The sequence below is a fragment of the Sus scrofa genome, chromosome 13, assembly GCF_054392235.1.
Source record: "Sus scrofa isolate SSC_HxYL_T2T_F1_AM1 chromosome 13, Sscrofa_HxYL_maternal_Yorkshire_Landrace_v2.0, whole genome shotgun sequence".
In the NCBI taxonomy this organism is placed as follows: Eukaryota; Metazoa; Chordata; class Mammalia; order Artiodactyla; family Suidae; genus Sus; species Sus scrofa.
The window spans coordinates 221,075,420-221,102,500 of record NC_139395.1 but is presented as its reverse complement, the minus strand read 5'-3'; the positions used below and the strand labels follow the sequence as shown (position 1 = coordinate 221,102,500).

General features: G+C 55.1%; 1 protein-coding gene across 10 annotated transcripts in view; it reads left to right on the top strand.

Moving 5' to 3' along the window:
• Positions 1 to 17,130, top strand: part of TMPRSS3 (transmembrane serine protease 3) — a 25,666-nt gene extending 8,536 nt beyond the window's left edge. For 4 of the 10 annotated variants that reach the window (XM_013982609.3, XM_084989782.1, XM_013982608.3 and 1 more), the window contains 11 exons: positions 1 to 31; positions 898 to 1,014; positions 1,327 to 1,450; positions 4,778 to 4,903; positions 6,120 to 6,163; positions 6,720 to 6,885; positions 7,780 to 7,949; positions 9,709 to 9,804; positions 10,637 to 10,779; positions 11,322 to 11,474; positions 14,119 to 17,130. The exon at positions 1 to 31 is cut by the window's left edge and continues 80 nt beyond it. In XM_013982609.3, coding sequence (XP_013838063.2) covers positions 1 to 31; positions 898 to 1,014; positions 1,327 to 1,450; positions 4,778 to 4,903; positions 6,120 to 6,163; positions 6,720 to 6,885; positions 7,780 to 7,949; positions 9,709 to 9,804; positions 10,637 to 10,779; positions 11,322 to 11,474; positions 14,119 to 14,136 — 1,188 coding nt within the window. In that variant the 3' untranslated portion in view covers positions 14,137 to 17,130. Of the gene's footprint in view, positions 32 to 897; positions 1,015 to 1,326; positions 1,451 to 4,777; positions 4,904 to 6,119; positions 6,164 to 6,719; positions 6,886 to 7,779; positions 7,950 to 9,708; positions 10,047 to 10,636; positions 10,780 to 11,321; positions 11,475 to 14,118 lie in introns of those variants that run through there. The other 6 variants (XR_014823957.1, XR_014823955.1, XR_014823956.1 and 3 more) reach the window with 3 other exon arrangements.
• Positions 17,131 to 27,081: the final 9,951 nt, after the last annotated feature.

Here is a 27,081-nt window from a genome sequence, read left to right as displayed (position 1 = left end):
TTGATATTAGCCTTGGCCATTGGGCTGGGCAGTGAGTATGATCCATTATTCAGCAGGTGCTCAAATGCCTGTTCAGGTGTAGAGACGTCCATGGGCTTCCCCCTCCCTCCAGCCTTAATTGCTGCAGCAAACGGTCTCTGGGTTTGCTGATTTGAGCTTTATTTGCCTGCCGGATTGTGAGCTGACCTGGGCCCCTGGGCGGGGGTGGCGCTTTGGCCGCGCTGGAGGCTTTGTCACCGAGGATCCTGCCCGGTGAGGAGTGTCAGAGGCAGCTGATGAAATGGAACCCGCAGGCAGGAAAGGGGTGGGAGCTGGGGGAGAGGACAAGGAGGCCATTCATGCAAGGCCGAGCTGGGTTTCACATAAGGTGCAAGTGGCTTTTGAGAAAGTGAGTCCTCTGAATGGCTTCCAGTGGGGAACGACGGCTCCTTTTCTCTTCAAACAAGCAGATCTCAGATCAGTTTAAGTCTTCACCTGCTGGGCTTCAGGGTCCACAGTCCGCTCCCTCACTTCTCATCTAGCATCAGAGACCAGGGAAAGAGACTGGGGGCCCCAGGTCCACTGGGGGCCCCAGGTCCACACTCAGCCCCTGGCTCAGCCAGCTCGGCTGGTCACCTGACAGCCACACACTTTCTCTCCTGACCTTGAGTCTCCGGAGTCTAACTTCATTTCGAGTTTTGGCTCAAGGCCACTGAGAGAGACAAAGTGGGGTGCCATGGCCCCACCCCCTGGAATTTGGCACAGAAGCTGGGCTGAGGGAAACAGGTTGCTGGCAGAGGGGTGGTTTCAGCGCAGCTTTCACCACTTTCGGGCAAGCTCACGGCCACGGGGCAGGTGGACGGTGGTCAGGGCTGCTCACGGAGGGAGCCCTTCCCTGACACCTCCTCCCGTCCCCAGTCCACTTTGACTGCTCTGGCAAGTACCGGTGCCGGTCGTCTTTCAAGTGTATTGAACTGGCGGCTCGATGCAACGGGGTCGCCGACTGCAAGGAAGGGGAGGACGAGTACCGATGTGGTAAGGCCCCGCCTCTTCACGGCCGATGCATGACCCGACCCTGACCTGTCCCACCTGTGACAGGGGTCCCCGGCCTTGCCTTTGTCAAGACATGGGATCCAGTGGTGTTTGCCCCAGGAGTCTCTGGGCTGGTGTCCTTATGTGGAGCTTCAATTTGATTGGGGACACTCTGTAAGCAACTCCAAGAGACCTTCCAGAGAGCTGAGGGGTCCAGGCGGTCAGAACTCAGCACAGGAGGGTCTGGGCTGGCTGCAGAGACCCTCTGCCCGCCGTCTCAGGGCCCCGATGCCTGTCTCCCTGTGCGTTGGCCAGTCCGTGTGAGCGGTCGGAACGCTGCGCTCCAGGTGTTCACTGCTGCCGCCTGGAGGACCGTGTGCTCCGAGGACTGGAAGGCTCACCACGCATCTGTCGCCTGTGCCCAGCTGGGGTTTCCAAGGTAACTCAGTGCATCCAGCAGCAGACAGCACGTTGGTGGTGATAACGACGAGGGCAGGGAGCTGGGCACACACGAGGTGCCTCAACCTGTTACCCGCTGTCCCCATGGCAACCCCACGATGACAGATGTCACAGGTGTGCAAACCAAGGTCCTGACATGCTAAGCGACTTGCTCAAGGTCGCCCAGGACCTGGCACTTTAGGGGGGCATCTCAGGCCAGGACCCCAGATGCAAACATGCTATAAAGAGCTTTAGAACTGAAGACCGAAGCCCCAGGTCCTCAGGCCCAGCCGCAGGGCAGCTTCCCGACACCACCCAGTCAGGTCACCCCTCCCAAGGTACCCAGAGAGCCAAGTTTGAAAAGCCAGCAATTTTTTTTTTTTTGGCTGAGCCTGAGGCATGTGGAAGCCCTCGGGCCAGGGATCGAACCTGTGCCACAGCAGTGACAATACCGAATCCTTAATTAGCTGCACCACCAGGGAGCTCCAAGAAGCCAGCAACTTAATGACAGTCTGATTATTCAAAACAATTGTTTAGCAACAGGTGGAGAAAGAACAATTGCGGTGGAGCTGCCACGTTTCAGGTTCTGTGTCGCCATATGACACTGGCATCAGGGAGGTGCAGTTGAACCCTGGGGCATCTTTCCTTTTGGGGCCCCTTGCTCCAGACCCTGGCAGCTGGCATCGGGCTTGGGTGCCCAGGACATCACACCTGCAACTCTTGGGTCCCAGTGGGCAGACTGGGGCATCCAGTGGGCAGGCTGGGGCTTCCAGTGGGCAGGTTCTGAGCACCCTTCCCTCAGAGAGTGGGCGTCCCTGTTTCCACCTGGGGAGTCGGGCGTTAAGGCCTCGGTGCTCCAAGCCCTAGTTTTCAAATTTGATGCATCTTAGTCTCCGCTTCTTTCTCCAAAGCCAGTGAAACCCGCCCTCCAGCCGTGTCCCTGAGACCTGCCTCCCGCCCACCTGACAGCCTGGATTCAGAGATCAGCTGCTCAAGCCCATTGGCAGCAGCAAAGGCCCTTAACAACCTGCAGGGAACATGTAGACCTGGCTCCTCACAGACAAGGAGGAAGTTCTCACACACACACCCACACACACACACACACACACACCACACACACCAGTCACTCGCACACACAAACTATACACAAGTCTTATATCACGCTGTGCACACACACCTACACACATTCACACCATGAACGCATCCCACACACACCTACATCACACACACGCACAGACACCTACATGCATTCACACACCAGTCACACGCACACACATCCTACATCACTCACACCCCCACCACCGCTCACAGCTGGAAGCCTCCCTTGGGCATTTCTGCCTCTCGGCGGTGGATTCTCAGACCCTCATGGGGCGACCCCCCTTCCCCGCGTCTCCCTCTGGGAGCACCTCCTCCTGACGTCCTGCACCCCATCCCTCACCCCCCACCATGCAGAGGGACCCCGTGACCCCCCCACCCCGTTCCGGGCAGCCCGGCCCCTGCTGCTTTATGGCCCTGACCTGGTCAGCGGCCCTCTCAGGCCAGGGCAAGGCTGGTGGAGCCGTTTCGCAGTCGCCTCTCCTCTGCCGTTTTCTTCACTCGGAACGTGCCCTCGCGTCCGCATCTCCAGCTCCAGGAGTTCCTGCCGAACCCTCCGTTTCCCTCGTTGTTCGCGTCCTCGTCCTCCCCCGAAAGCCCTCCTTCTCTGCTCTGCTGATCAGGGGTCTGAGACAGAGAGAAAACGGTAGACGGGCCGGTTAGACGGCCCCGGTCCAAAGCCCGGCACACGCGGCCCCGTCATGGGACTCGGGCCTCAGAAACAGGGTTCGTAGCAGTCCCGGCTTTAGAGGGTCGCCTTGAGGTCCAGCGACCTTGGGGCTTTGAGGCCAGCCTGGACCACAGGAATACCTTGTCAGAGCCTGGGGTCCTGCTCGTTTGAGAGACTCTGAGACCACTTGCGGGGCTCCAGGTGCATCACCGCCGCCGCCCCGCCGGCAGCCCAGCCCCTGCACCCACCGGGCGGACCAGCGTGGTAGCAGCGGGCTCTTCCACCTGGCGCTGCCCCATCCGTGGTCGCGCAGCCCCTGGGAGGCTGGGAGGGTCACGGCCGCTGCCTTGACTGCATTTTCCTCCAAACGCGGACCCGACCGGACTTTGTAAACCAACCACATACGTAACCCGATGAAATCCTGCTGGATGAGCTGCTGAGTTCACCAGTGGAGCAAACCAGCTGCTTTGTCTTTTTTCATATCACGACCTCCCATCTCATAACTCATCAAACACCCGATTTGAAATGGATGGTGGGAGTTCCCGTGGTGGCTCAGTGGAAGCAAACCTGACTGGTATCTGTGAAGATGAGGGTTTGATCCCTGGCCTCGCTCAGTGGGTTCAGGATCTGGCGTTGCCGTGAGCTGTGGCCTAGGTCGCAGACAGGGCTAGGATCTGGTGTTGCCGGGGGAACTTCCATATGCTATGGGTGCGGCCCTAAAAAAATGATAGTAAAAATTTTTTTCTGAATGAAAAGAGGGAGTTCCCATTGTGGCTCAGTGGTAATGAACCCGACTAGTATCCATGAGGATGTGGGTTCGCTCCCTGGCCTTGCTCAGTGGGTTCAGGATCTGGTGGTGCCGTGAGTTGTGGCGTAGGTCACAGACGCGGCTCGGATCCCGCATTGCTGTGACTGTGGTGTAGGCTGGCAGCTGCAGCTCCGACTCGACCTCTAGCTGGGAACTTCCATAGGCCACAGGTGCGGCCCTAAAAAGCATTAAAAACAAAAAACAAACAAACAAAAAAAAGAATGAAAAGAAAGGAAAAAAAGAAGAGGATAATGCCCCTTGTTATCATCCTCCAGAAGACCCGTCTCCCACCCCTTTGAGCACTGGCTTTGCCCCGGTGCCCCTGTGCCCCATCTCCGGGCTCATCTGTGTAACCGGAGCCCCCGCCTGCTCTGGGAAAGTCCGGGGCAGTCTTTCATCCCCCTCAGCCTATCATCTTTGGGGGGCTTGGTGTCCCCACTTTGGTGCCCACCTGGTTCCGTGTTCTCTTCCCTCGGGGGTGGGTTTCCGGCCAAGCCGAGGTCAGTTCAGCTGATGCCCAAGCAGAGCCGCCCAGAGCCCGTGGTGGGCGGTTGGGCTGTGGGGTGGGGCCCGTCCCAGGCTGGTCCAGGTCTGGAAGGCCCTGCTACGTTGGCAGAAGGAAGCCTTTGATGGTTTGGGGGCACACAAAAACATCCCCCAGTAAGACACCTGTAACCCTGGGACATGAGCCCAGGGAGATTTGAGGCACAGAGTGACGGTCACAACCCAGGCCTGTGTTTCTACTGTGTTGGCAGCTATGTGAGTTCAGACACCCTCAGAGTGGACCTGCTTGAGGAGCCGTTCCGGGAGGACTTCGTTTCCATCAACCACCTCCTGCCGGACGACAAAGTGACCGCCCTCCACCACGCGGTGTATGTGAGGTAAGCGGCTGGGCGCTGCTGCGTCCACACGGGGGGCCCCCTCCAGCGCCACGAAGACTCAAGAGGCAGGAGGCTGTGCTCCCCAAGCACCCAGCGTGGGCTGGGTGCCCTGCTGGGAGGCTGGGGAACAAGAACTGAACCCCAAGGCGGGGGGAAGGATGGAGCGGAGTCACGTGATGCGCACACAGCGGGCGCCTCGGATGCGTTTGGGAAACGGGAGGGCGCGGGAGGGGAAATATTAGACAGAGAGAAATTAAGAAAGAAACGTATCCTTCCTCATTTACGAAGCACGTTCCTGTGCGCGTTGGTATCCATGTTCCCCAGACAACTCGGGAGGTGGGTAGACCAGCTGTCCTTAAACGGCATCAAGGGCCCGAAGCTCAGGGGCTCACCGGCCTGGTGCGTGGAGGGCCTGGGGGGTCTGAACCCACGTGCCGGATGCCCCGTTTGACTCCTTGGACCAAACCCCAACAGGAGTGTGTTCTCTGGCCCGGAAACAACAGCCCCCTCCCTGCCCCTCCCCTGTGCAGTTGACCAAGTCTTCGGGACCCACATGGAATCTGTAGGGACAGCTCGTCTCTGGGGTCCTAAAGCCCCAGGCTGGTGACACTGGCTTTTTCTTGCCTGACTGTGTAACAGGACGGGGGCTCTAAAGGCAGGAGAAGGAAAAGGATCCCAGGGTGGCTTGCAGGAAAAGCACCCACCCATGCGGGGGTCAGACAGTGTGTGTCGTTCCCCAGGCTCTGGGGACAAGTCCTCTTGGAGGGGTGTGTGTCCCAGGCGACAAGAACTTCATGCCAGGAGGACCTGTCCCGCCATCTGGTGGACACTCTGTGAACTGCAGGGGCCGGTGAAGGACCTGGGGAAAGTGAGGCTCAAATGACCCCACTATACGCTTCTCTACGCATAGTGGTGTCCTTTGTTCATTATAATACATTACACCCTTACATTATAATACAGCTCTTTATGCATTTCTCATCATTAGCTGTGTGAAGCCTAGAAACCCTCCACAGCCTGTCACGTGTATGAGACTTCACAGCAGTCACATGTTTTATAATGAATTCTGTGACCTCACTTTTATTTAGACTAAAGCATTTTTTTAAGACTAAAATCGTAATCTGTATTCAAGAGGAAGGGAGTAGTTTACTTTTCTTTGCCTCTAAGATTTCACAGCCCTGGGTGGTTTAGCGTTAAGCCCCCTCTTTTTCCCCTTTAGGGAAGGATGTGCCTCGGGTCACGTGGTTACCTTGACGTGCTCAGGTGAGAGTTGCAGAGACGCAGAGATGAACGGAAGCAGGCCCTGACTCACAGCCTCCGGTCCCCCATCTCCCCCATCGACGGCTCTGGGGACCGTCCCTTCCCGCCCGGGTGCCAGAAGGGAACTCTGTGACCCCACCCGCCAGGCGGAGGGAGGCAGCCCAGAGAACCTTCCCAGCAGCCGACAGGACCACGTGCAGGATGTCCCGTCACCCCATGGGGGCCCCAGTGGCCTGACTCACCCTCTCTTTCTCTCCCCCTCCCCCACCCCAGGCTGCTTAGTGTCCCCCCAAATCTCCAGCCTGGGGGGGTGCCCCTCATTGCCGGCAGGGAGCTCTTGTTGCAGGGGCTGGGCCTGAGGTCAAGCCCCTTGCTCGCCAGCCCCACATTCCCCTGGGGTACTGTCACCATCCTGGGGGCTCGGGCATCACAGCATGGCCAGCATCACTCTTTGCTCTGGCGGGCTTTCCCCACTGTGCCCTACGACACCCTGCTGGTCCCATGTCCTGGGCCTGGGCTCCCCCTGAGCGCCTGCCCCGCCCTCTCTCTCCCTCTGCAGCCTGCGGTCGGAGAATGGGCTCCAGCCCGCGTATCGTAGGTGGAAATGCGTCCTCACTGGCACAGTGGCCCTGGCAGGCCAGCCTGCAGTTCCAGGGCTACCACTTGTGCGGGGGATCCGTCATCACCCCCATGTGGGTGGTCACCGCTGCCCACTGTGTTTACGAGTGAGTGCCCTCCCGACGGTCCGTGTTTCTGCAGACCCCTGTCCAGTCCGGGCCATGTTGGGACGGGGTTGATTTGGGTGGTCGGCTGCAGGACAGGTCCAGGAAGCAGGACAACAGACCAGATGGTCACAGAGCAACGTCCACATGAAGGGACCCCTCCATCCCCACCGAGGACCCAGCTCCATCAGCTGGGTGGGACAGAGGGCCCCGAGCTCCTTCCAAGGACCTTAGGCCCGCAGCTCCTAAGAAAAGACAGAAAGAGGAGGAAGGAAGCCCTCGTGCAGGAGGAAACCCACCACTGTAAGGCCCTAGACGTCCCTGTAGCTAACTACAGTGGACCATGCTGCGGCCGAGAGGGAGAGGGACAGCAGCACGGAGGCTCCCTGGAGCAGTCTCTCTCAAAGCCCCTTGCTCGCCAGCCCCACATTCCCCTGGGGTACTGTCACCATCCTGGGGGCTCGGGCATCACAGCATGGCCAGCATCACTCTTTGCTCTGGTGGGTTTTCCCCACTGTGCCCTACGACACCCTGCTGGTCCCATGTCCTGGGCCTAGGCTCCCCAGGCGTGGCGTGGAAGAAAGCCACAGAAAATCCTTCCATACCCAGTGGCACGGGTCCTGGTTATTCCACCTCCGTCTCTTTTGATTTCCGCTGGAGACCGTTCCTGATGGGCCTTCTCAGGCAGCAAAGTCGAGCTCACCTCTCAAAGGCCCAAAAGTCCTCCGAGGCGCAGAGGACAAGGCTGGCTTAGGAAATGCACGGGCTGGGTCTGTGCTTCTGCAGGGCTGAGGGGGGTGGCGGGGTGGGGCGGCCGTCTCCTGCCATCTCCTTGGCACCAGCTCTCTGGACACCTGAGGTCCGTGAGTTAAAGTGCTCGAGGCGCTCTCATTTCAGTCTCTACCTCCCCAAATCCTGGACCATCCAGGTGGGCCTGGTGTCCCTGCTGGACAGCCCAGCCCCCTCCCATCTGGTAGAAAAAATCATCTACCACAGCAAGTACAAGCCCAAGAGGTTAGGCAATGACATCGCCCTCATGAAGCTGGCGGGGCCGGTCGCTTTCAACGGTAAGTGGGGGTTTCTTTGTCACTGTGTTGCTATCGTTTGTTTCGAGAGAATGTGAATTGCTTGCTGAAGCATGGTGATGATGGCTGCTCCGCCGGCTAAGTCCCACGTCTGATGCACGTCAGTGTTGGCTTCGGCTGATCGTCTCGTCTCATGAAAGTGGTGACGTTCCTGGTTCTTGGAAAGACGAGAACATTTCCATCATATTCTGGGCACTTGGGCCATCCTACTAGGAGAGGCTGGATCCTACATGCACTTTTGACTTTCGCAGGCAGTCACCTGCTCAGGTTCACGGTGCAGGTCCTGGCCTACTTTTGGAGGCCGTGTGCTTGCAGAGCCTTTGTGGTTCTACTTTGGTCACCTTGGTTTGTCTGGGGCCACTGGGGCCCTCAGTTGTGCTACTTTCTTTCTGGTTTTGGTGCCACCTGGAGATAAAAGGGACCTCCCTAGGCTGGGCCACTGGGTGCCTATGGGTGGTAGAAGGGGATCTCAGGCCCATGGGGACAGAGCTTTTCCTTGTCTGGTGCTTTTGGTGGGGAGGGCCCCTTCCAGTGCCACCCAGCTGCCTGGTGACTCAATCTTGGCCGAGAAATAGAGGGTCTTGAAGCCGGCCAGCCAGTTGTGGTGGGCTCTTCCCTGTGGCCCTTTTCCACAAGTTAGAATAACCTGAGCATCTCCAACTCATGGAAACACTCAGAAGCATGCTCTCCCAACCAGCTGCTGAGTCCAGCGGCTCCATTCCTCCATGGGAATACCAAGTCCTGCCCTCTGGAGGTTTCGAAAACACCAGAAAAGCCACACAGGACAGAACTTTCAAAATCTTGCAGATACAACTGAGCATAGAAGTTTACTCCTCAATACATAAGAGCCCCTGCTCCTTCCCCAAATACAGCATCCTGGAAAGCAGGCAGAGCATAACAAACAAGGCCCTTGCTGGAACGGAGTCCTGGCTCGGGCCCAGCGGCCGGTTTGACCTGGCAGAGTCATCAGTGTGTTTATCACACAGCACACGCAATACTGTACGCAACACTCTACGGAAGAACACACTGAAACAAACACTTCTAGAGAAACAAAGAGAAGTCAGAGTGGTGGCGTTCGTTCGTTAATTATTATTAATGATACCTGGTTATAAAAAATGAGGTGCCAGCACTTGCACTTTGATAAACCCTTATCCCTTCTCTGCCTTTCCATTGTTGTCGCACCCAGAAGGGCTCAGCGGATCTAAGAGTGCCGTCACCTGAGGGCCCCGTGACGGTCTTTGGGGAAGGGCCCAAGTGACACAGCCCACGTGGCAGGCGGGCTTGTCGCCCCCAGAGGCGTCAGCAGGCATGGGAACGTCCATGGAGGGATGTTGCATGAAGCGAGGTGCCCACCGCTAGACCAGGAGCCGGCAGACTATGGCCCATGGGCTGAATCGGACCCTCTGCCTGCTTTGGTCAATAAAGTTTTATTGGCACATGGCCTGCCCGTTGGTTCATCACAGCCCAGGCTGCTTTCACGTGACTGTGGCAGAGACCACGTGGCCCGAAAAGCCTAAAATGTATCCTCTTTGGCCCGTTAGAGAAAATGTGCTGACCCCTGGTCTAGGGTTGCTGGAGTCTGGGGTTGTTTTAAAGTTTTAGGGCCCTGGTCGGGGCGGGGTCCCTGCTCTGAGCTACCAGCCTTCATGGCTGTGATGGCTTGAGTGCCCCCCAGAAAGGGAGGCATGGACGAGACAGCCTTTCTCGATGGCTTGAGAGCTCTTGTTTCCTCTTCAAACAGAGATGATCCAACCAGTTTGTCTGCCCAACTCTGAAGAGAACTTTCCTGATGGGAAAATGTGCTGGACCTCAGGATGGGGGGCCACGGAGGACGGAGGTCAGTGGTCTGTCTTCAAGAGTCTGAGTCCCCGGCGCCCAGAACCGAGAGGGCCCAGGGCACCGTCCCCGTCCCCATGTCCCCGTCGGGGGGAAGCGCAGACCTGAGAGGCGTGGGAGGAGGGGTGTGCCCAGCGTGAGCCTAGAAGACGTGAAGGTAACGGGGTCTCAGACAGGTGGAGGCAGAGCGTGTCCGTCCCTTCGCGTGGGCGGCGAGGCTGACCCACCGCGGATGTGTTAGTTTCTTGTTGCTGCTGCCACACAAGCTCCAAACTCAGTCGGAGGCCATAAATCAGTGTCCGTGGGCTGCAGTTGGTGTGTCGGGAGGGCTGGTTCCTCCCGGAGGCGTCCTCGTCTGTCCCAGCTGTCAGGTCCCCTGCTGCACTCGTCCTGCCCTTTCCTCCCCCTTCGAAGCCAGCCGCACAGCATCTTCCATCGTCTGTCTCCTCTCCGACCTCTGCTTCCACCAGCCCGACTCACCCTCTGACCCCCGTGATCACACGTAAGGCCCAGCCAGAGGGCCCAGGATCGTGTCCCCATCTCAAGGTCCTGTCACCTCTGCAGAGTCCCTTTGGCCGTGTACGGTGACACCATCCCCAATTCTGGGGGCTGGGACATCAGTGTCCTTGGAAGGACGTTTTTCTCCTGACCCTCACAAGATGCCCCCAGAAGCTGTGTGTGTGACCTTCCTGAGCCTCCGTTTCCCTTCTGTCACCTGGGTTGTCCTGGACAGGCTGGTGTGGGTCAGGGGCTGGCCCTGCCCCAGATAAAGGCCTTCTGAGTTCCCGGTGGGGCCGCCCCTCACCACATGCCCCCCCCCACCCCTGCCACAGGTGACGCCTCTCCGGTCCTCAACCACGCGGCCGTGCCTTTGCTCTCCAACAAGCTCTGCAACCACAGGGACGTGTACGGGGGCCTCATCTCCCCGTCCATGCTCTGTGCAGGCTACCTGAAAGGCGGGGTGGACAGCTGCCAGGTAGGGCCCCTGCTGACCTCTGGGGACTACGCACGGGTGAGGCGAGGCTCTGGTGTGGCCACCAGCCCACAGTTCAGGCCACCGCCAGCCTTTCCCTGTGACCAACTGAAAAGCAAATTTGCAGGGCGTGGGGATGAAGTTTGCTCAAGATAGCACTCCTTTTCCTGTCTGGCTGGACCCGGGTTTACCCAACGCTCCCCTTTGCCAGGGTGCTCTCAGAGTTTGCAGGGGAACCAAAGGGGCAGAGGGCAGACAGGAGCCAGTGCACCCAGCCTGCAAGGCCACAGCGGGCAACTAGCCAGGCAGCCCCTCCCTCTGAGAGCCCCCTCTGCTCCCCTAGCTGCCTTTGTGGGCTCAGGAGATCTTGCAGGGGCACAGCAGGAGGGGACTGTCCCCAGAGGATAAGGACCCCACTGTCAGAGTGCAAGTCAGTTCCAGAAGGGCTGGGGTGATTCTGTAAGGGGGGCGGTCCTGCCGCCGGGACAAGGCAGGCACCATGGCAGGGCCTGTCCTGTGCCCTTTGCTCTTCCCTTGGCTTCCAGGGGGACAGCGGGGGGCCCCTGGTGTGTCAGGAGAGGACGGTGTGGAAGCTGGTGGGAGCCACAAGCTTTGGCATCGGCTGCGCTGAGGCGAACAAGCCTGGGGTCTATACCCGCATCACATCCTTCCTGGACTGGATTCACGAGCAGATGGAGGTGGGTGCAGCCACCCCCAACCCCGCACGCCTCCAGAGCTCACGCTGGTGCCCGCCATGCCGCCTCTGGCGCCCTTTCCGTGGGGCCCCCGTCCTGCCGTCCAGGGCCAGGAAGGGCCCCGTTAGGCCTCCGCTTGGCAAACAGTGGCCGTGCTCCTGGGTGTCGGCCTCAGCACAGCTGATCTCGTGGGCAAGGCTCTCTGTGTAGGGTGGGTCTGGTGGCAGAGGGGAGGGGATGGCACACACAGGGTGAGGGTGGCTGGGACTCGGAAGACAGTGTGCTGCTGCCAGGGGGGGAAGGGGCGGCCGAGGAGGAGCCCCGGGGGACGGGAGCAGTAAGGTGGGCACCTGTGCGTGTGTGCGTGCACATGCGCTCTCACCTGTGGATACGTGCAGAGGCAGGTGGGGGACTGTCTGGACATGGGGGTCCCCATTGTCCATGGGGGTGCTTGGACCTTGCGGGGATCCAGGAGTGGGTTGAAGCTTCCCATTAGGTGGGGCCTGGGCAGCTCTGGGCCTTGGGAGCTCCCTGCATGGGGGCGGGGATGGGGGGGGGACGTGTCACTGAGGCTGGCTTGGCAGGACCTGCACGGGCAGGGGAGCCCCGGAGATGGCAGGAGGAGGAGAGGGGGACACCCAGGGACCGGAGCATCCGCTTACTCCAGGCCCCAGTGTGACGGCTTGGAGGACAGGTAGCGACACTCCCCTCCCGCACCACGCCCCGCGAGCAGGAGCCTGTCAGCCCGCCTTCCACCTGCGGGCAGGCAGCACGTGTTTGCTGACTTAACCGCAACTCTGAGCCCCACGTCAGGCCTTAGACCCATTTCAAATGAACGTGGGTTTTTTTGGTTTTTTTGTTTTTGATTGAGGCAAGATTTACACAACCTGAAAGTAACCATTTTGAAGTGAACGATCCCGGGGCATTTAGCGCAATTAACAGTGTGGTGCCGCCTCTGTCTAGATTCAAGGCCCTTTCATTGCCCAGGAAGAAGACTTTGTTAAGCCACCCCTCTCTGTCCCCAGCCCCCAGCCTTCAGTAATCTGCTTTCTCTCCTGGTGGGTTTAAGACCTTTTCACTCTTATTGTTATTATTTGGTGGCACCTGCAGCATGCAGAAGTTCCCGGGCCTGGGATCGAACCTAAGCCACAGCAGTGACAACCCCTTAACCACTAGACCACCAGGGAACTCATCAAAAGCCTTTTTAAATGCTTCTTTTTAATTTAAAGCTATTGGCCAGGAGGACCTTGCCTAAAGTGCCTTGGCGTTCATTTCCCCTTCTTCCTCCTTGAATGATTGCTTTGAATAGAAGGCTAAGCACAGGGTGGGGCCCCAGGACTGGGACTCGGCCTGGTTTGAATGCCAGCCCTGCTCTTGTGTAGTTGGGGTGCCCTGCGGGTGCGAGAGTTCCTGCTCTCAGTGCTGGCCTGTCGCAGGACAAGCCTGGGGGAGGGAGAGGGGGGAGTCCACGTGGGGCGTGAGGGCCATGTGGGCGTGGGGGTGGGGCCCTGTGGGCGTGGGGGTCACGGCTGCGTGGGTGTGGTGCTGAGGGCCACGTGGGCACAGGGGTGAGAGCACCCTCTGCAGTCGCCCAGGGAGCCTGGGAGGTGCGCCTCCGCAAGGCTGCTCACAGCGTCAGGCGGTCGTATGATCAGGACCGTGAAAGCGGAGCTTGACGCAGGGCCCGGGGAGAGACCCAGGCCTGGTTCCGAGCTGTCTAGGGGGAGGGGGCTGTGTCGGGGGGATGAGGTTCCAAAGTCACTCTGGGAGCTTCTGACAGCTGCCCTGATGGCTCAGCCCACTTCCCCCATCTGTTCTGCCCCGGCTCTGGGGCCCTAGGACCAGCCAGTCCTAGAGGGCAGGGGACCTCCAGGCTAATCTGGGCAGAGCGCGAGCCCAACCCCACCCTGCTGCAGGCAGGGTGGGTCATCTCCAGCCTGGGGCGCAGCACTCCCCTGGCTGCTTGGTCACCTGAGGGTCCCTGGGACCGTCCCGTAGGCTCCAGTCAGGGGTCTCCAGGGCACACGCTGATAAAGCAGAAGTGTTTTGGAAAAGGCCCCCCTCCTAGAGTTTGAGAAGCAGGCTCGCCTGGACGACGGGGGTGGAGGCTGAGTCTCCCCTGGGGTCTGGAAAACATTTTAACCTCAACTGCCTCTGGCCCCAGGGCCTGCGTGAGTCACGCCTCCCTTCCAATGTCTCAGGGGCAACCCAGATGAGGCTTCCCTTCCAGGAGAGCTTTCTAGCAGGTCTGCATGTTTCCTTTGGGCATCATTCGTTGGCCTCCCAAGAGCTCACACACCTGCTGGGGGGAATCACCCCGTGTTTAGCTAAAGGAACTGTAGTTACCTCTACGTCCAGGGAGCTTAAAACAAAGCTGTGACTCAAACACTGAGTCATGGGAACGCTGACGATGAGCTGGGAAGTGCACGTGGAAACCGGGGAACCGTCTCAGGTGGGTGACGGAGAGGGTTGGAGGCACACCGGGAGGAGAAGCCTTTTCCCACTTACCTGGGACTCATCTAGAGCAGCGGCAGCTTTGTCGCCATCACTCAGGAGCAGCGGGCGATATGCTCGGGTAAATGGAGGTGCCCGCTCATCTGATGACTGGACGTGCAAAAAAAGGTAATACCTCTGATTTTATTTCTAGAGGGACCTGAAAACGTGAAGACGAAGAGGCGTGTTCCCACCTTGAGTTCCTGCCAAGCTGGAGACCCCCCTCCCTGTCCTTCCGTGGCCTCCTGTGTGGAAACTTCTGGTGGCGGAGCCAAAAGAACCCGCATCTCTCCGTTCCCCCACCTCCAGAACAGCTGTCTGCGAACAAGCCAGAGGGGCTTCAGATCAAAATGGCCCTGAACCTCCTTTCCCATCTTCACTCAGAGAAGAAGCAGGAACGCCTCCCAAATGCTCCCTTTTCCCACCCGTCCACCTGGGTTTCCTCCCGGCAACGTGGACCCGTGGGAGGGCGGTCACCGTTGACGAGCTGTCTGCACGCTTTTGTCCAGGCTCAGAACCTAACACTTCCTACGGGATCTCTTTTCACACGTGGGGCCGGACCCTATAAGGGATTATTGTCTTGAGGTTTATTTCTATTATTTCTTTGTAGCCTCTGGCGCTTGATGTGTCATTGTCCTGTGCAACCACGGACGTAACTCTTTCTTAGCACAGTCATCACCTGCAGCTTGTCTGAATCAGTCCTTTGTGGGGGGTCTTTTGGCTGCACCCCCGGCATGTGGAAGTTCCCAGGCTGGGATTGAACCCGCGCCACGGTGATGACAACACTGAGTCCTGAACCGCTTGGTGGCTGGGAACTCCTGAATGAATCCTGACTACTCGCGTAAGCTTGATTCAAAGGGCTCAATTGTTTAGATCTGTTTCATATCCACGGCGGCTTTCGCATTTCTTTTTTCAGTTGGAACAGACTTCTCAGCAGATCAGAATTATCTCCTATTCCGTCACCACGCTCAGAAGCAGAGTGAGAAAAGACAGTGCTGAGCTAAGTCAGGACCACTAAACCCGCACAGCTGTACTGAGGGCGGAGGGAGTAGACAGTTTCATGTGGTTGAGAGGCCAGAGGCTGCCCTGCCTCTCTGGGTGGGCCCATCTCCCACGCCTGCTGCAGGATTAGAGACCCCTCCTATCACCCACACACCCTCTGCACTTCCCACAACACACACATAACAGAGGAGAGTTACTTGGTGAATAATCCCTTTACAGCAGTGGTGCCTTATCACGAATGACATCATCAGAATAGGAATCTCTTCATTTGCCTCGAGGCAACATCGGGAAAGATGGATGAGTTTCCAGGAGATCAGAAACGGGTCCAGGTTCCTGGGGAGGGCGAGGCTCCAGGGAGCCTCCTGGGATGGGTGTGAGAAGAGGGTGGAGGAGGACCAGGTGGGGGCCGAGCTAAGGGCAAACTCTCTTTGGATGCACCTCTCTCATGTATCAGATCTCTGGACACATCGGAAAGTGACAAGACCAAATTTATTTGAAGGGTTTCTGCCTAGCTCTCTTTGAAAGAAGTGGCAGCTCCCCAAAGCAGTCTGAGAAAGAGGAACAAACCTGGAGGTATCACTCCCCTGGTTTCAGACTATCCTACAAAGCTATGGTGATCAAAACAGTGTGGTACTGGCACAAAAGCAGACACACAGATCAGTGGAACAGACTAGAGAGCCCACAAATAAATCCACACACTTATGCAGGTGATTAATCCAAGACGAAGGAGGCAAGCGTACACAGTGGGGAAAAGACAGTCTTTTCAGCTGCATGAAAAGAATGAAACTGGACCGCTTTCTCACCCCATACGCAAAAATAAATTCCACACAGATTCAACACTTGAATGCAAGACCTGAAACCACAAAACTTGTGGGAGAAACAGAGGCAGTAAACTCTGACACTGTATATGAGTATTTTGGGGGTCTGTCTCCTCAGGCACAGAGCACCAAAGGCAAAAACAAAGAGCCCTGCGTCAAACTAAAAAACATTCTGCTTCGCAAAGGAAGCCATCGACAAAACAAAGAGCCTGCCTACGGAATGAGAGAAGGTATTTGCAAACATTATGTCCAATTAGGGGTTAAGACCCCGAATATATAAAGAACTCATATGACTCAATAGCAAAAACCCAAACAATCTAATTTAAAAAGTGGGTCGAGGGCCTGAATATTTTTTTCCGAAGAGGAGATGCAGATGGCCAACAGGTACAGGAAAAGAGGCTCAGCATCCCTGATGATCAGGAGAAGGCAAATCAAAACCACAATGGAGATACCACCTCGTGCCTGTCGGAATAGCTATCATTGAAAAAGTGTTGGGGAGGATGTGGAGAGAAGGGAGCCTTTGTGCACCGTTGGTGGGAATGTAAATTGGTGCAGCCACTATGGAAAATAGTGTGGAGGGTCCTCAAAAAATTAAAAAGAGAAGGACCAAGTGACCCAGCAATTCCACTTCTAGGTATTTGCCCAACACCCCCCCAACTCATTCAAAAATATACTTGTACGCCTCTGTTTATTGCAACATTATTTACCATTAGCCAAACTGTGTGTGTCCATCAGCAGATGGATAGATAAAGAAGATATGTGGTGTATACACACACACACACACACACACACACACACACACACACACACACACAGAGCGTGGAATATTATTTATCCATAAAAAAGAGCAGAATCTTGCCATTTGTGATAAATGGATGGGCCTTGAGGATATTATACTAAGTGAAATAAGTCAGAGAAAGACAAATTCAGAATATGAAAGACATCTTTCACTTGTATGTGAAATCTGACAAACAAATGAACAAACATCACAAAAGAGAAACAGACCCACAGATACAGAGAACACGTGGGCAGTCACCAGCGGGGAGGGGGTGAGGGTTGGGCAAAATGACTGAAGGGGGCTAAAGGGGACACACTTCCAGTCCGGAAATAAATTAGCCAAGGGGGGTTAATATATAGCACAAATAGGGTCAATAATACAGTAAGAAGTTTGTACGGGGGACAGATGGAAACGAGGTCCAGCCCACTGGTCCCTTGTGGTGTGTTTAAATGTCGAATCTCCACGTCGTACACCTGAAATGAGCAGAATACTGTGCATCAGCTGGACCCGTCATTTCTTAGTCTAAATAAACCGTATGTTCATTAAAATTACTGTGCTAGAAATAAAATTATATTCCAACTTTTTTTTAAAAAAAAGAAAGCAGTGGCAACTCAGGTGTTGAAGATCCAGGTTGTGAAGAGATGGAAAAATTGCATGGGTGCTAACTCGGTTGTGGACCCTTGACCTTGGGGTCGCGGGAAATGTACTTCTAGCCTGTGGTGGTTTCCATCCGCTTGAACTGCCACGGAGGCTTGTTGGGACATAGTTTCCGTCTCACATCTTCGAGGGTCTTGGGGGATGCCAGCGGTGGCTGATGACTCAGCATGTATCTGGTGCCGGCCCCGTTCTGAGCCCGTTTCACAGGCTTATTGGTTCCTGGTCACCAGGGATTATTGTGAGTCCCATTCTGCAGATGAAAACACTGAGGTGTGAAAGTCAAAGACATTCCCAAGACCACACGTTAGGCCAGTGGCCACATCATTTGAGCAGGCATCAAAGCTGCACTGCAAAGCTACCTTCTCTGGCACTTGAATCTAAAGGGACTTTGTCACCAACTTGAACCCATCTGAGACATAGGAGTGACTCAAAGTCATGATCAATTTCTCTGTCCTCTAGACATGTCTGGTCCCAAGGGAGATGCCAGAGCAGAAGCCGGAGAGAAGGCTGTGGCTTGAGCACCCCTAACCTGCAGCCCAGCCACTGCCAGAGGAACACACCGTGGATAATGTGGGCTGCCTCCCCTGGCGCCTTGGACCTGAAGAAGTGGCCGTGGGGCATCCGTGTCATGACGTAGTGATTGAGGAGACCCACAGCCCCATGCCCTGTGCCCACATGTCCAGGGCAACGCCTGGGAAATGGCTCTCTCTCTCTCCCTTCTTTCCGGTACTTCCGTATTGAAACGGCTGTATTTAAGCATGTTTATAAGAACTATAGGGGACCTAACAATAGTATAGAAAGCTTGGAAGTAGAGTGTTGAAAATGGGTCAACGCCTTGAATACTGTCCTTGGCCACAGAAACTGTCACTTGCCTCCCTGTCCTAGTAGGAGAATTTCTAGCCTGGAACTGAGGGACCTGCTGAGGTCTGTTTCCTCCACTTGTCACCTGGGGAGACCGCCTGGGCTGCGCAGGCAGATGCCAGGAAGGTCTGGCTGTGGACCCCCCGCCCTTTCTCCCTGTCCCACAGCCTAGTCCAGGAGCCACCGCTGGTGGAAGAAGTCCCAGGTGTGGGCACAGCTGTACAGCCTCCACCCCCCAAGGCCCCCAAAGAGCAACCCTGGGGTTGGGATATGGGTGTGGGAATTGAGCCCTGGTCTAAGGGGCAGATGCCCCCTTCTAATGGCCCAGCCTCCAGCATCCAGGAGGCAAAGGGACGTGCCGGGAGTGACAAGAAAAAGCAAGTTTCTGCTGCAGAATCTTAGAGGACATTGGCTGCCAGTCAATTAACGTAGACAAGGTAGTCCTTGGGGTGGGTTTTCTGCACAGCGTGAGGAAGAAAGCCTGGCTGGCTTGCTGCCTCTCAGTCACCTGGGACGCAGTGCCCTCTGTGTCTGGCCCAGCTGGGCACCAAGAACCGTGGTGGGTCTGTCTGCCCGGCTTGGAAGCAGCTTCTGGACACGTGCTGCCTCTGGCTCGTGCATCTCGTCTGGGCTCCTAAACGGTCTGAATTTCCCCTGAAACTCATGGACCTGTAGAGGAAGGTCATTCTTTGGGCTCCTGTATTATTGCTCTGTGTGTGTGTGTGTGTGTGTGTGTGTGTGTGTACACATACACAGTGGTGCACTTACACGACCGTGAACTCATCAGTTTCTGAGCCCGTGGGAGCCCCAAGGATGGGCTGATTCCTATTCACCTGCGCGTTCGTTCCGGCGTCCAGCCCAGGACCTGGGGCGCCGACACAGCCCGTGACCATGGGCGGCTGAATGGTGACTAGAAAATACATGCGCCACCTCAGTGGATGTCGCCCGTGCGTCCTTGTTTCATGACGCGGCACATGTTACGAATGGAAATAGATGAAATGAACCTAATGAGAACATGTGTCATTTAAAGCTGTGACTTATTTAAAAAAAAAAACCCATCTGTATTTCTCCCCTTAAAAGCACAAAATAGGCGTTCCTGCTGTGGTTCAGTGAGATAAGAATCTGATGGCAGCAACTCAGGTTGCTGGGGAAGTGAGGGTTCGACCCCTGGTCCAGAGTAGTGGGTTAAAGGATCTGGTGTTGTCGCAGATACAGTGTAGGATTCAATCCCTGGCCTGGGAGCTTCCAAATGCCACAGGTGCGGCCATAAAACAAAATAAAATAGTACAAAGTAACCATCTAACGTGTAAAAACTGACTCCTGCTACGTGACTGCGCTGTATTCCGGTCAGCCTTAGAGCGATCAAAATTATCTAAAAAATTGTGACTCAGAGTTCCCTGGTGGCTCAGTGGGTTAGGGATCTGATGTTGTCACTGCTGTGGTACAGGTTCAACCCCTATCCTGGGAATTTCCACAAAGGAAAACAAAACAAAACAAAACTTCGTGTCAAAGTAGTTCACAGAAAAATGGTGGCGGTGATGTCACTAAGGGGTGAGAAATGGCAAAAGAGCGGGTTTTTCTAAGAATGGAAAGAAAACCACTGTGACGGTCTTTCAGATCCACCCACTGCCATCGTGTTTTCAGAGTCGGGGAAGCGGTTCCTGAGGCAGCGTGACCGGTCAGGGTGTCCGTACGTCTCCCCCACTTTCTTTCCTTTTATCTCAGGTACAAACTAGAAGCTTCACTGGCCCTGGTTTCCTTGGTGGGGTCAGAGCATCAAGGGAGGGTTGCAGGATGGGGGGTGGCTTGCTGTCCCCCCCAACACGTCCCTCTTCCCAGGAGGGGCTGGTGAGGGGGACCGGCCCCCCAGTTCCCTTCACGCCCTCCTTCACCCCAGGGCGGCCCCTGGCAGGCGGCCCAGAGTCGAACTTACCATTTGTGAAATAAGACTGGCTCCCAGCACGGCATGCATCCTTAGTGCTCGTTGCCTGCAGGCCTCGGAGGAGAAGCACGGAAAAGGAAGGTCGGGGCGGGGGACCGTCCCTGGGTCCAGAGGCTACTTACTGGTTTATCCACCCCCACCCCCAGCCTCCTTCAAAGGCAACCTCAGAGCTTCCAGGCCTGGCCGCCAGATGGGGCTCTGGGAGGCCGGCCACTCCCTCCCCTTCCTCCTGGCTGTGGAAAATTCCAGATGACCTTCCAGGCCGGGGACAGCTGCCTCCTGGGCCTGGGACCCTGGGGCCACATCTCACCCGCTCCCGGCTTGTAAGAGGGCTGCCCAAGGCCAGCCTGACCAGAGCTGCTTCCTGCTCCATCCCTAAGACACCTGCAGAGGTGACTCCGAGCAGCTACTGGGCAGGCCAGCCAGGGCTCCCAGGCAGGATTCCAGAGTCTGCTCCACTAGCCTGAGAAGGTGGCAGGCCTCTGCTGTGAGTCTGTGAGGAAGCCCCCCAGGCCTGGGCTTCCCTTTGGCCCAGGCCAGGGCTCTGGGGGCCTTTGTAAGGGGGGTGCCTTCTGGGGCAGCCACATCGTGGAGGCGGAGGCTGGGTTTCCACTGAACGGATTTCCTATTGCCAACCACACAGACTTCCTGAGAAAAAGAACTGTGCAAATAACTTTTTAAAGTTACAATTGGTTTACGTAGCCACAAGAATTATGGTCTCAGAAATTCTTTGGTTTTTTGTCTTTTTAGGGCTACGGAGGTTCCCAGCTAGGGGTCAAATCGGAGCTGTAGCCGCCGGCCTACACCACAGCCACAGCAACGCAGATCCTCAACCCACTGAGCGAGGCCAAGGATCGAACCCACGTCCTCATGGATGCTAGTCAGATTCATTTCTACTGTGCCGTGAGGCCCTCAGAGACTTTGTTATCCCACTCACGTTTCTTTGAGTTGAAAATGTGATGAGATCATTGCAGTGTCACGCAGTCACAGGGACTAAGGCAGAGGCGGCCTCTGTGCCCGGCTTCCCCTGAGGGTGACAGTGTATAAAACCCTCGTCCGGCCTCAGAGGCAGCGCGTGGACCGCGGTGAAGTCTGCTGGCCTCTTGTTCAGATGTTTCCAGTTGTACTTGTGTGCGTGTGTGGCGTGTGTGTTTGTGTGTTTGTGGCCTATGCGTCTGTGTGTGTTTGTGTGTGTATGTCTGTGCATGACTGTGTAATTGCAAGGTATATGCGGTGTTTTTCTGTGTGTGTCTGTGTGTCTGTGTGTGGGGTGTGGGGTGTGGGAGGTGTCTGTGTGTGGTGTGCGTCTGTGTGGAGTGTGGGGGCATGGTGTGTTTAGCTCTGTTCAGCCTGTAGAAACGTGTAGCTTTGTGCATCCACCACCGCCCTGCAGACCCTGGACAGTTCCGCGCAGCAAGGATCCCTCCAACAGCCCCCTTTAAACACGCTCCCCCCTCCGCCCCCCGGCCCCCGTCTCTAGTCCCCAGCAGCAAGCACCTGCTCTCCGTTTCTAAAACACATCATTTCCGAACTGCTCCGTGACGGAAGCATGTTTTCGTGTCTCTTAGATAAATGCCCAGACGTGCACTTGCTGAGTGATAACCAGATTTTTGGAAAGTGCCGCGCGGCCGTCTGACGTGCCCAGACGTGCAGCAGAGCTGGCTTCCCTGTCTTCCGCGGTGGTGCGTTTTGCCCTTGCGTGCTCCCAGAGGCGGTGTTTCGTGAGGGTTTTAACTCGCATCTCCCCGGTGGCTAATGTGCGGAGCCTCCTCCAGGACGCTCCTCTGCCTCCGTGTCCCCTCTCGGGGGCGTGTTCCTGTCCCTCCTGGTTTGCCCCTTTCCTCACCGGATTGTTTTCTACTGCTGCATCTTGAGAGCGCTTTATGCATCGGGATACAAGTCCTTTGTTGGATGTGTGGTTTGCAAATACTTCCTCCTCGTCTGTCACGTGTCTTTTCATCCCCCGCACAGAAGCATCCACAGAGCAGAAGATTTAAATATGGGGAGGGGTCCATTTATCAGTGGTTCCTTTTCTGTGTTGTCTTCATGGTGCCAAGCTGAAGACCTTCTTGCTTCGTCCTAGGTCCCAAAGATGTCTGTGTATTATTTCTAAAAGATTTGCAGTTTTTAAAATTTTATTATTACTGTCTTTGCTTTTTAGGCCTGCCCCTGAGGCATGTGGAAGTTTCTAGCCTGGGGGGTGAAACGGAGCTACAACTGCTGGTCTACATCACAGCCACAGCCACAGCCACAGCCACGTGGGATCTGAGCTGAGTCTGCAACCTACACCACAGCTCACAGCGATGCTGGAGCGAGGCCAGAGATCGAACCCACATCCTCATGGATACTAGTTGGATTCGTTTCTGCTGTGCCACAGCGGGAACTCCCCAGTTTCATGTTTTACGTTGAATTCTATGCTGTATCTTGAGCAAATTTTTGGTGGAAGAAGTGAGGTTTAGCTTGGAGTTCACGCCGCCTCCCCACACCCGTGGACATTCATTGGATCTAGCACCATTTGTTGGCAAGGCTGTCTTTTCTCTATTGAGTTGCTTTTAGTCTGTTGACAAAAATCAGTTGGACCTATTTGTTTGGGTCTATTTCTGAGCCCTCTGTTCGGTTCGTGGGTCCCTCCCTCTCTTGATGATGGCCGTAGATATAAGTCTTCTTATTGGCTAGCGTGATTTCTCTTACTTTATTGTTTTTCAAGACTGTTTTTGCTTTTCAAGGGCTTCTGCCTTTTCACATAAATTTTAAAGTAAGCTTCTCTGTATCTGCAAAAATCTTTGCCGGGATTTCGATAGGAGTTGCATGAACTTACAGATTAATTTGGGGAGAATTGACCTCCTTACTACACTGAATCTTCTCACATGTCTTTCTATGATTTTTTTCTGATTTCTTTTATCAGAATGTTGTCTTTTCCAGCATACGGCTCCTCAGCATGTGTTGTTAGGTGGTACCTATTCCATTTTTCATGTGTTTATCTACATGGTATTGTGTTTGTTTGTTTGTTTTTGCTTTTTAGGGCCGCACCCACGGCATATGGAGGTTCCCAGGCTAGGAGTCAAATCAGAGCCACATCTGCGACCTACACCACAGCTCAAAGCAACACCGGATCCTTGACCCACCGAGTGAGGCCAGGGATCGAACCCATATCCTCGTGGATACCAGTCAGACTCATTTCCATTGCACCACAAGGGAAACACCTGGTGCTGTGTTTTTAATTTCAGTTTGTGCACGTTTGCCGATAGTTTGTAGGGATACAAGGTAGATTTTTCTTACTGATCTTCTGTGCCTTCACTGATCTCTCTTGTTGTTTCTAAGAGTCTGGAGTTTTGCTTCTAGTTTCCTTGGGATTTTGATACGGAGGTGATCATGCCATCTGCAAACAGTTGTAGTATTTCCCTTCTCGTCTGTGTTCTTTTTATTTCATTTTCTTCCCTTATTTCAATGGCTAGAACTGCTAGGATTATGTAAAATATTTGTGGTGAGAGCAAACAGCCTTGCCTTGCTCCCAGTCTGAAGGGGAAAAAAATCATTCAGTCTTTTTTAAGTTTGACGTCAGCTATAGGTGTTGACCAGGCGCTGTTTCCCAAGCTGAGGTAACACCCCACTACTTCTAAATCGCTGAAGGTTTCTGTCATGAAAGGCTGTTGGATTTTGTCAAATATTTTTTCCACTTCAGCTGACACAGGCTGACAACACACCAAAGGTGATACAATGGTTTTTATCTTCTTCTTTTTATTTATTTTTTGTCTTTTCTAGGGCCATGGGGGTTCCCAGGCTAGGGGTCTAAGTGGAGCTGTAGCCTCCAGCCAAAGCCACAGCCAAAGCCACAGCCACAGCAACGTGGGATCCGAGCCACGTCTGCGACCTACACTTACGGCTCATGGCAACGCCGGATCCTTAACCCACTGAGCGAGGCCAGGGATCGAACCTGAAACCTCATGGTTCCTAGTTGGAGTCCTTAACCACTGAGTCACGACAGGAACTCCTCCAGTAGCCCCTTGAATGACAAAAATGGTATAAACACTTTTGGTTTTGTCTCCATCAGGAACAAAAGCTGGAACTCGAACAGCTAACACAAGGGCGGCCCCACCCTCCACCCAGTACCACACCTTCTGGCAGGGCTTCACGTCACAGCAGGGACCCGAGGACCAGATAAGGACACAGCCCACGAGATAGGACTTGGCTCAAGAATCGTGATCCCTGACACATCACAATCCAACCAGTGGACCTGCACTCAGATCTGCCACAACTCCAGCCGGAAAAAGTCAAGACATGAAAAAAGAGAGGAATAAAGTAGAAATAAAGTTTAGTGAGGCTTTTTAGAGATCACCACATACAGAGCCTTTGTCCAGTAAAGGAAACCCCCCCTCTTGGTTACCGTGACTGAGCCCTAAACCATGGGGCTTAAGTTCCGGGGCTTAGGAACCAGAATCAGAATCGCAGAAGCAGCCTTGGAGCAGCGGGGGCCCAGGAACCTCCATCCTTGGAAAGCTGTCTTGTGGGCTTTACGAGGCGCTCTTCTGGTCCTTGTCCCAGCTGGAGGGAGGCTGTCCGCCCCAGTCCCGGCCACAGGACAGCCCTCCTGCTTGACATGAACGTGGACCCGCATACGCTTGTCCGGGGTAGACACGGTTGAAATCGACCGAAGGGCCATCTCAGAGGACGCCGTCTGGGGGCTGTGGGGGTGCAGGACGGAGCACGGTGGAGCCTCAGTCTCTGGGCTGGAGAGGTCCGGCTCTGAGGCCTGAGGAGGCAGGACTCCAGCCAGGGCGTGAGGGAGGGAGGGTGGGACACGGTCAGCGGCCCAGGGCTCACATGAGGACTGAGGTGCAGATTACGTGGACAGACAGTGCCTGCCAGGCTCCCTGGAGGGGCTGGAGGTCAGCAGAGGAACCCCAGACTCACCTGCTGGGAGCTGGGCTGAGGGGGGGAGGCTGCAGGTGAGGTTGGGGGGGGAGGCTGGGAGGGAGGCTGGGAGGGGAGGCTGGGAGGGGAGGCTGGGAGGGGAGGCCTTAGGTATCAGGCTTCCTGTTCCTCACTTCTAGTTTCAAATTCCTGGGAGGCTCCGGTTGGGACTTGGAGCCTTGGTCACTGGAAGGGATGCTGGGCCTTGGCACAGCCTCTCTAAACTAGAAGGGTGGTGAGACCTCTCACTGGGCCACTCAGCATTCAGGGGTATGGAGAGGCCTGGACCAGCCTGCACCCAGGCCGCAGTCCCTGGGGTTTGCTGGGTGGGACCAGGACTCAGGGGGCAGGAATGGCCAGCTTTGCTCAGCGGGGCTGCTGAAATCTAAGAGATAGCAGGCTGCTCACACCACCCCCAGACTTGTGTTTAACTTTAGGGAAGGTTTAGGGAGGGTGTGATCAAGCAGGTCCTGGGGCAAGGGGGTGTGGCCGGCGTGTCTGGGGGCGTGGCCAGGGGCGTGGCCAGCGGGAACCGCCTCCATCAAACACCTGCTGGACTCCCTGACTCACCCATGATGCCGGGGAGGCAGGGACCGCTCCTCTTTCTTTCTGGGGAGCAAAATCATTACACTTTTTTTTTTGGTCTTTTTGCCATTTCTTGGGCTGCTCCGGCGGCATATGGAGGTTCCCAGGCTAGGGGTCCAATCAGAGCTGTAGCCACCGGCCACAGCAACAGCCACAGCCACAGCAACTTGGGGATCTGAGCCGTGTCTGCAACCTACACCACAGCTCACAGCCATGCCGGATCCCTAACCCACTGAGCAAGGCCAGGGATCGAACCCGCAACCTCATGGTTCCTAGGCGGATTCGTTAACCACTAAGCCACGATGGGAGCTCCTCTTTACACTTTATTTTTTCAGTATAGTATTTTTCCATTTTAAAAGTTAAGTACACTCACTCTGAAAACATCGCAATGTCCAGGAAAGCAGAACCCAAGGGAAGGGATAAAACATCTTTCACCATGACGCCCACGGGGTATCTTCTTTTTTCTCCATTTGTCTCCTGAGTTGTGTGTAAAGCTCTGTGATCTTATTCTTTCTGATTTCACACTGCAGGATGAAAATTCTCCACGTGGTTACCAGTTCCATAGAAATACAGCTTCGCCGTATATCACCACGTAGCTGTGACCAGCATGTGTCAGTGCTTTCTCTATTATTGGTAATTTGGGTTGTTGATAATTTTTCGCTATTGCTAAGATTTCCTTTGATGAACATCTTTATGCAAAATGATTTTTCTTGGGGGAAAAAATTATTTTTTTCTGAGCTTCGAATCCTTTCTTTAGAGCAGCCCCCAAAGTAGATTTACTGCATCAGAGAATGTGCTTTTTTGAAGATTCTTGGTGCAAAATGCCATGTTGATTCCCACAAAGGTGACACCATGGGTGGAGGTGTCCATTCGGCCTGAACTTCATTCAGCAGCATAGAATATTCTGATTGAAAAAAAACCCTAAGAGTTCCCACTGTGGCACCGCAGAAATGAATCCAACTAGTATCCATGAGGATGCGGGTTTGATCCCTGGCTTCTCTCAATGGGTTGGGGTTCCAGCATTGCCATGAGCTGTGGTGTAGGTTGCTGTGGCTGTGGTGTAGGCCAGCAGCTGCAGTTCTGATTTGACCCCTAGTGCAGGAACTTTATGCCACAGGTACAGCCCTCAGAAAAAAAAAAAAAAAAAAAAAGCAAAAAAAAAAATTGACAATTTGATTGATTTGAATGTTGTTATTGATGTTTTAAATGATTTCTTTAATTACTAATCATTTTTCTCATCTTTCCTGTAACTTTTAGGCCCTTGCATATTTTCTTCGAAGAATTTTGTATTCGTGTCCTTTGCTTCTTTATCTGTGGGAGTTTCAAGATATGAACAATCATTATGTGTGAGATCTTTTTTTTTTTTATGGCCACCTGAGGCTTATGGATGTTCCTGGGTCAGGGATTGAATCTGAGCCTCAGTGGGGACCTATGCCACAGCCGTGGCAACGCCAGATCCTTAATCCGCTGCTCTGGGCTGGAGATCGAACCCACACCTTCATGGGGACCCCCGATGCTGCCGTCGGGTTCTTAACCCACTCTACCACAGGGGGAGCTCCTGTG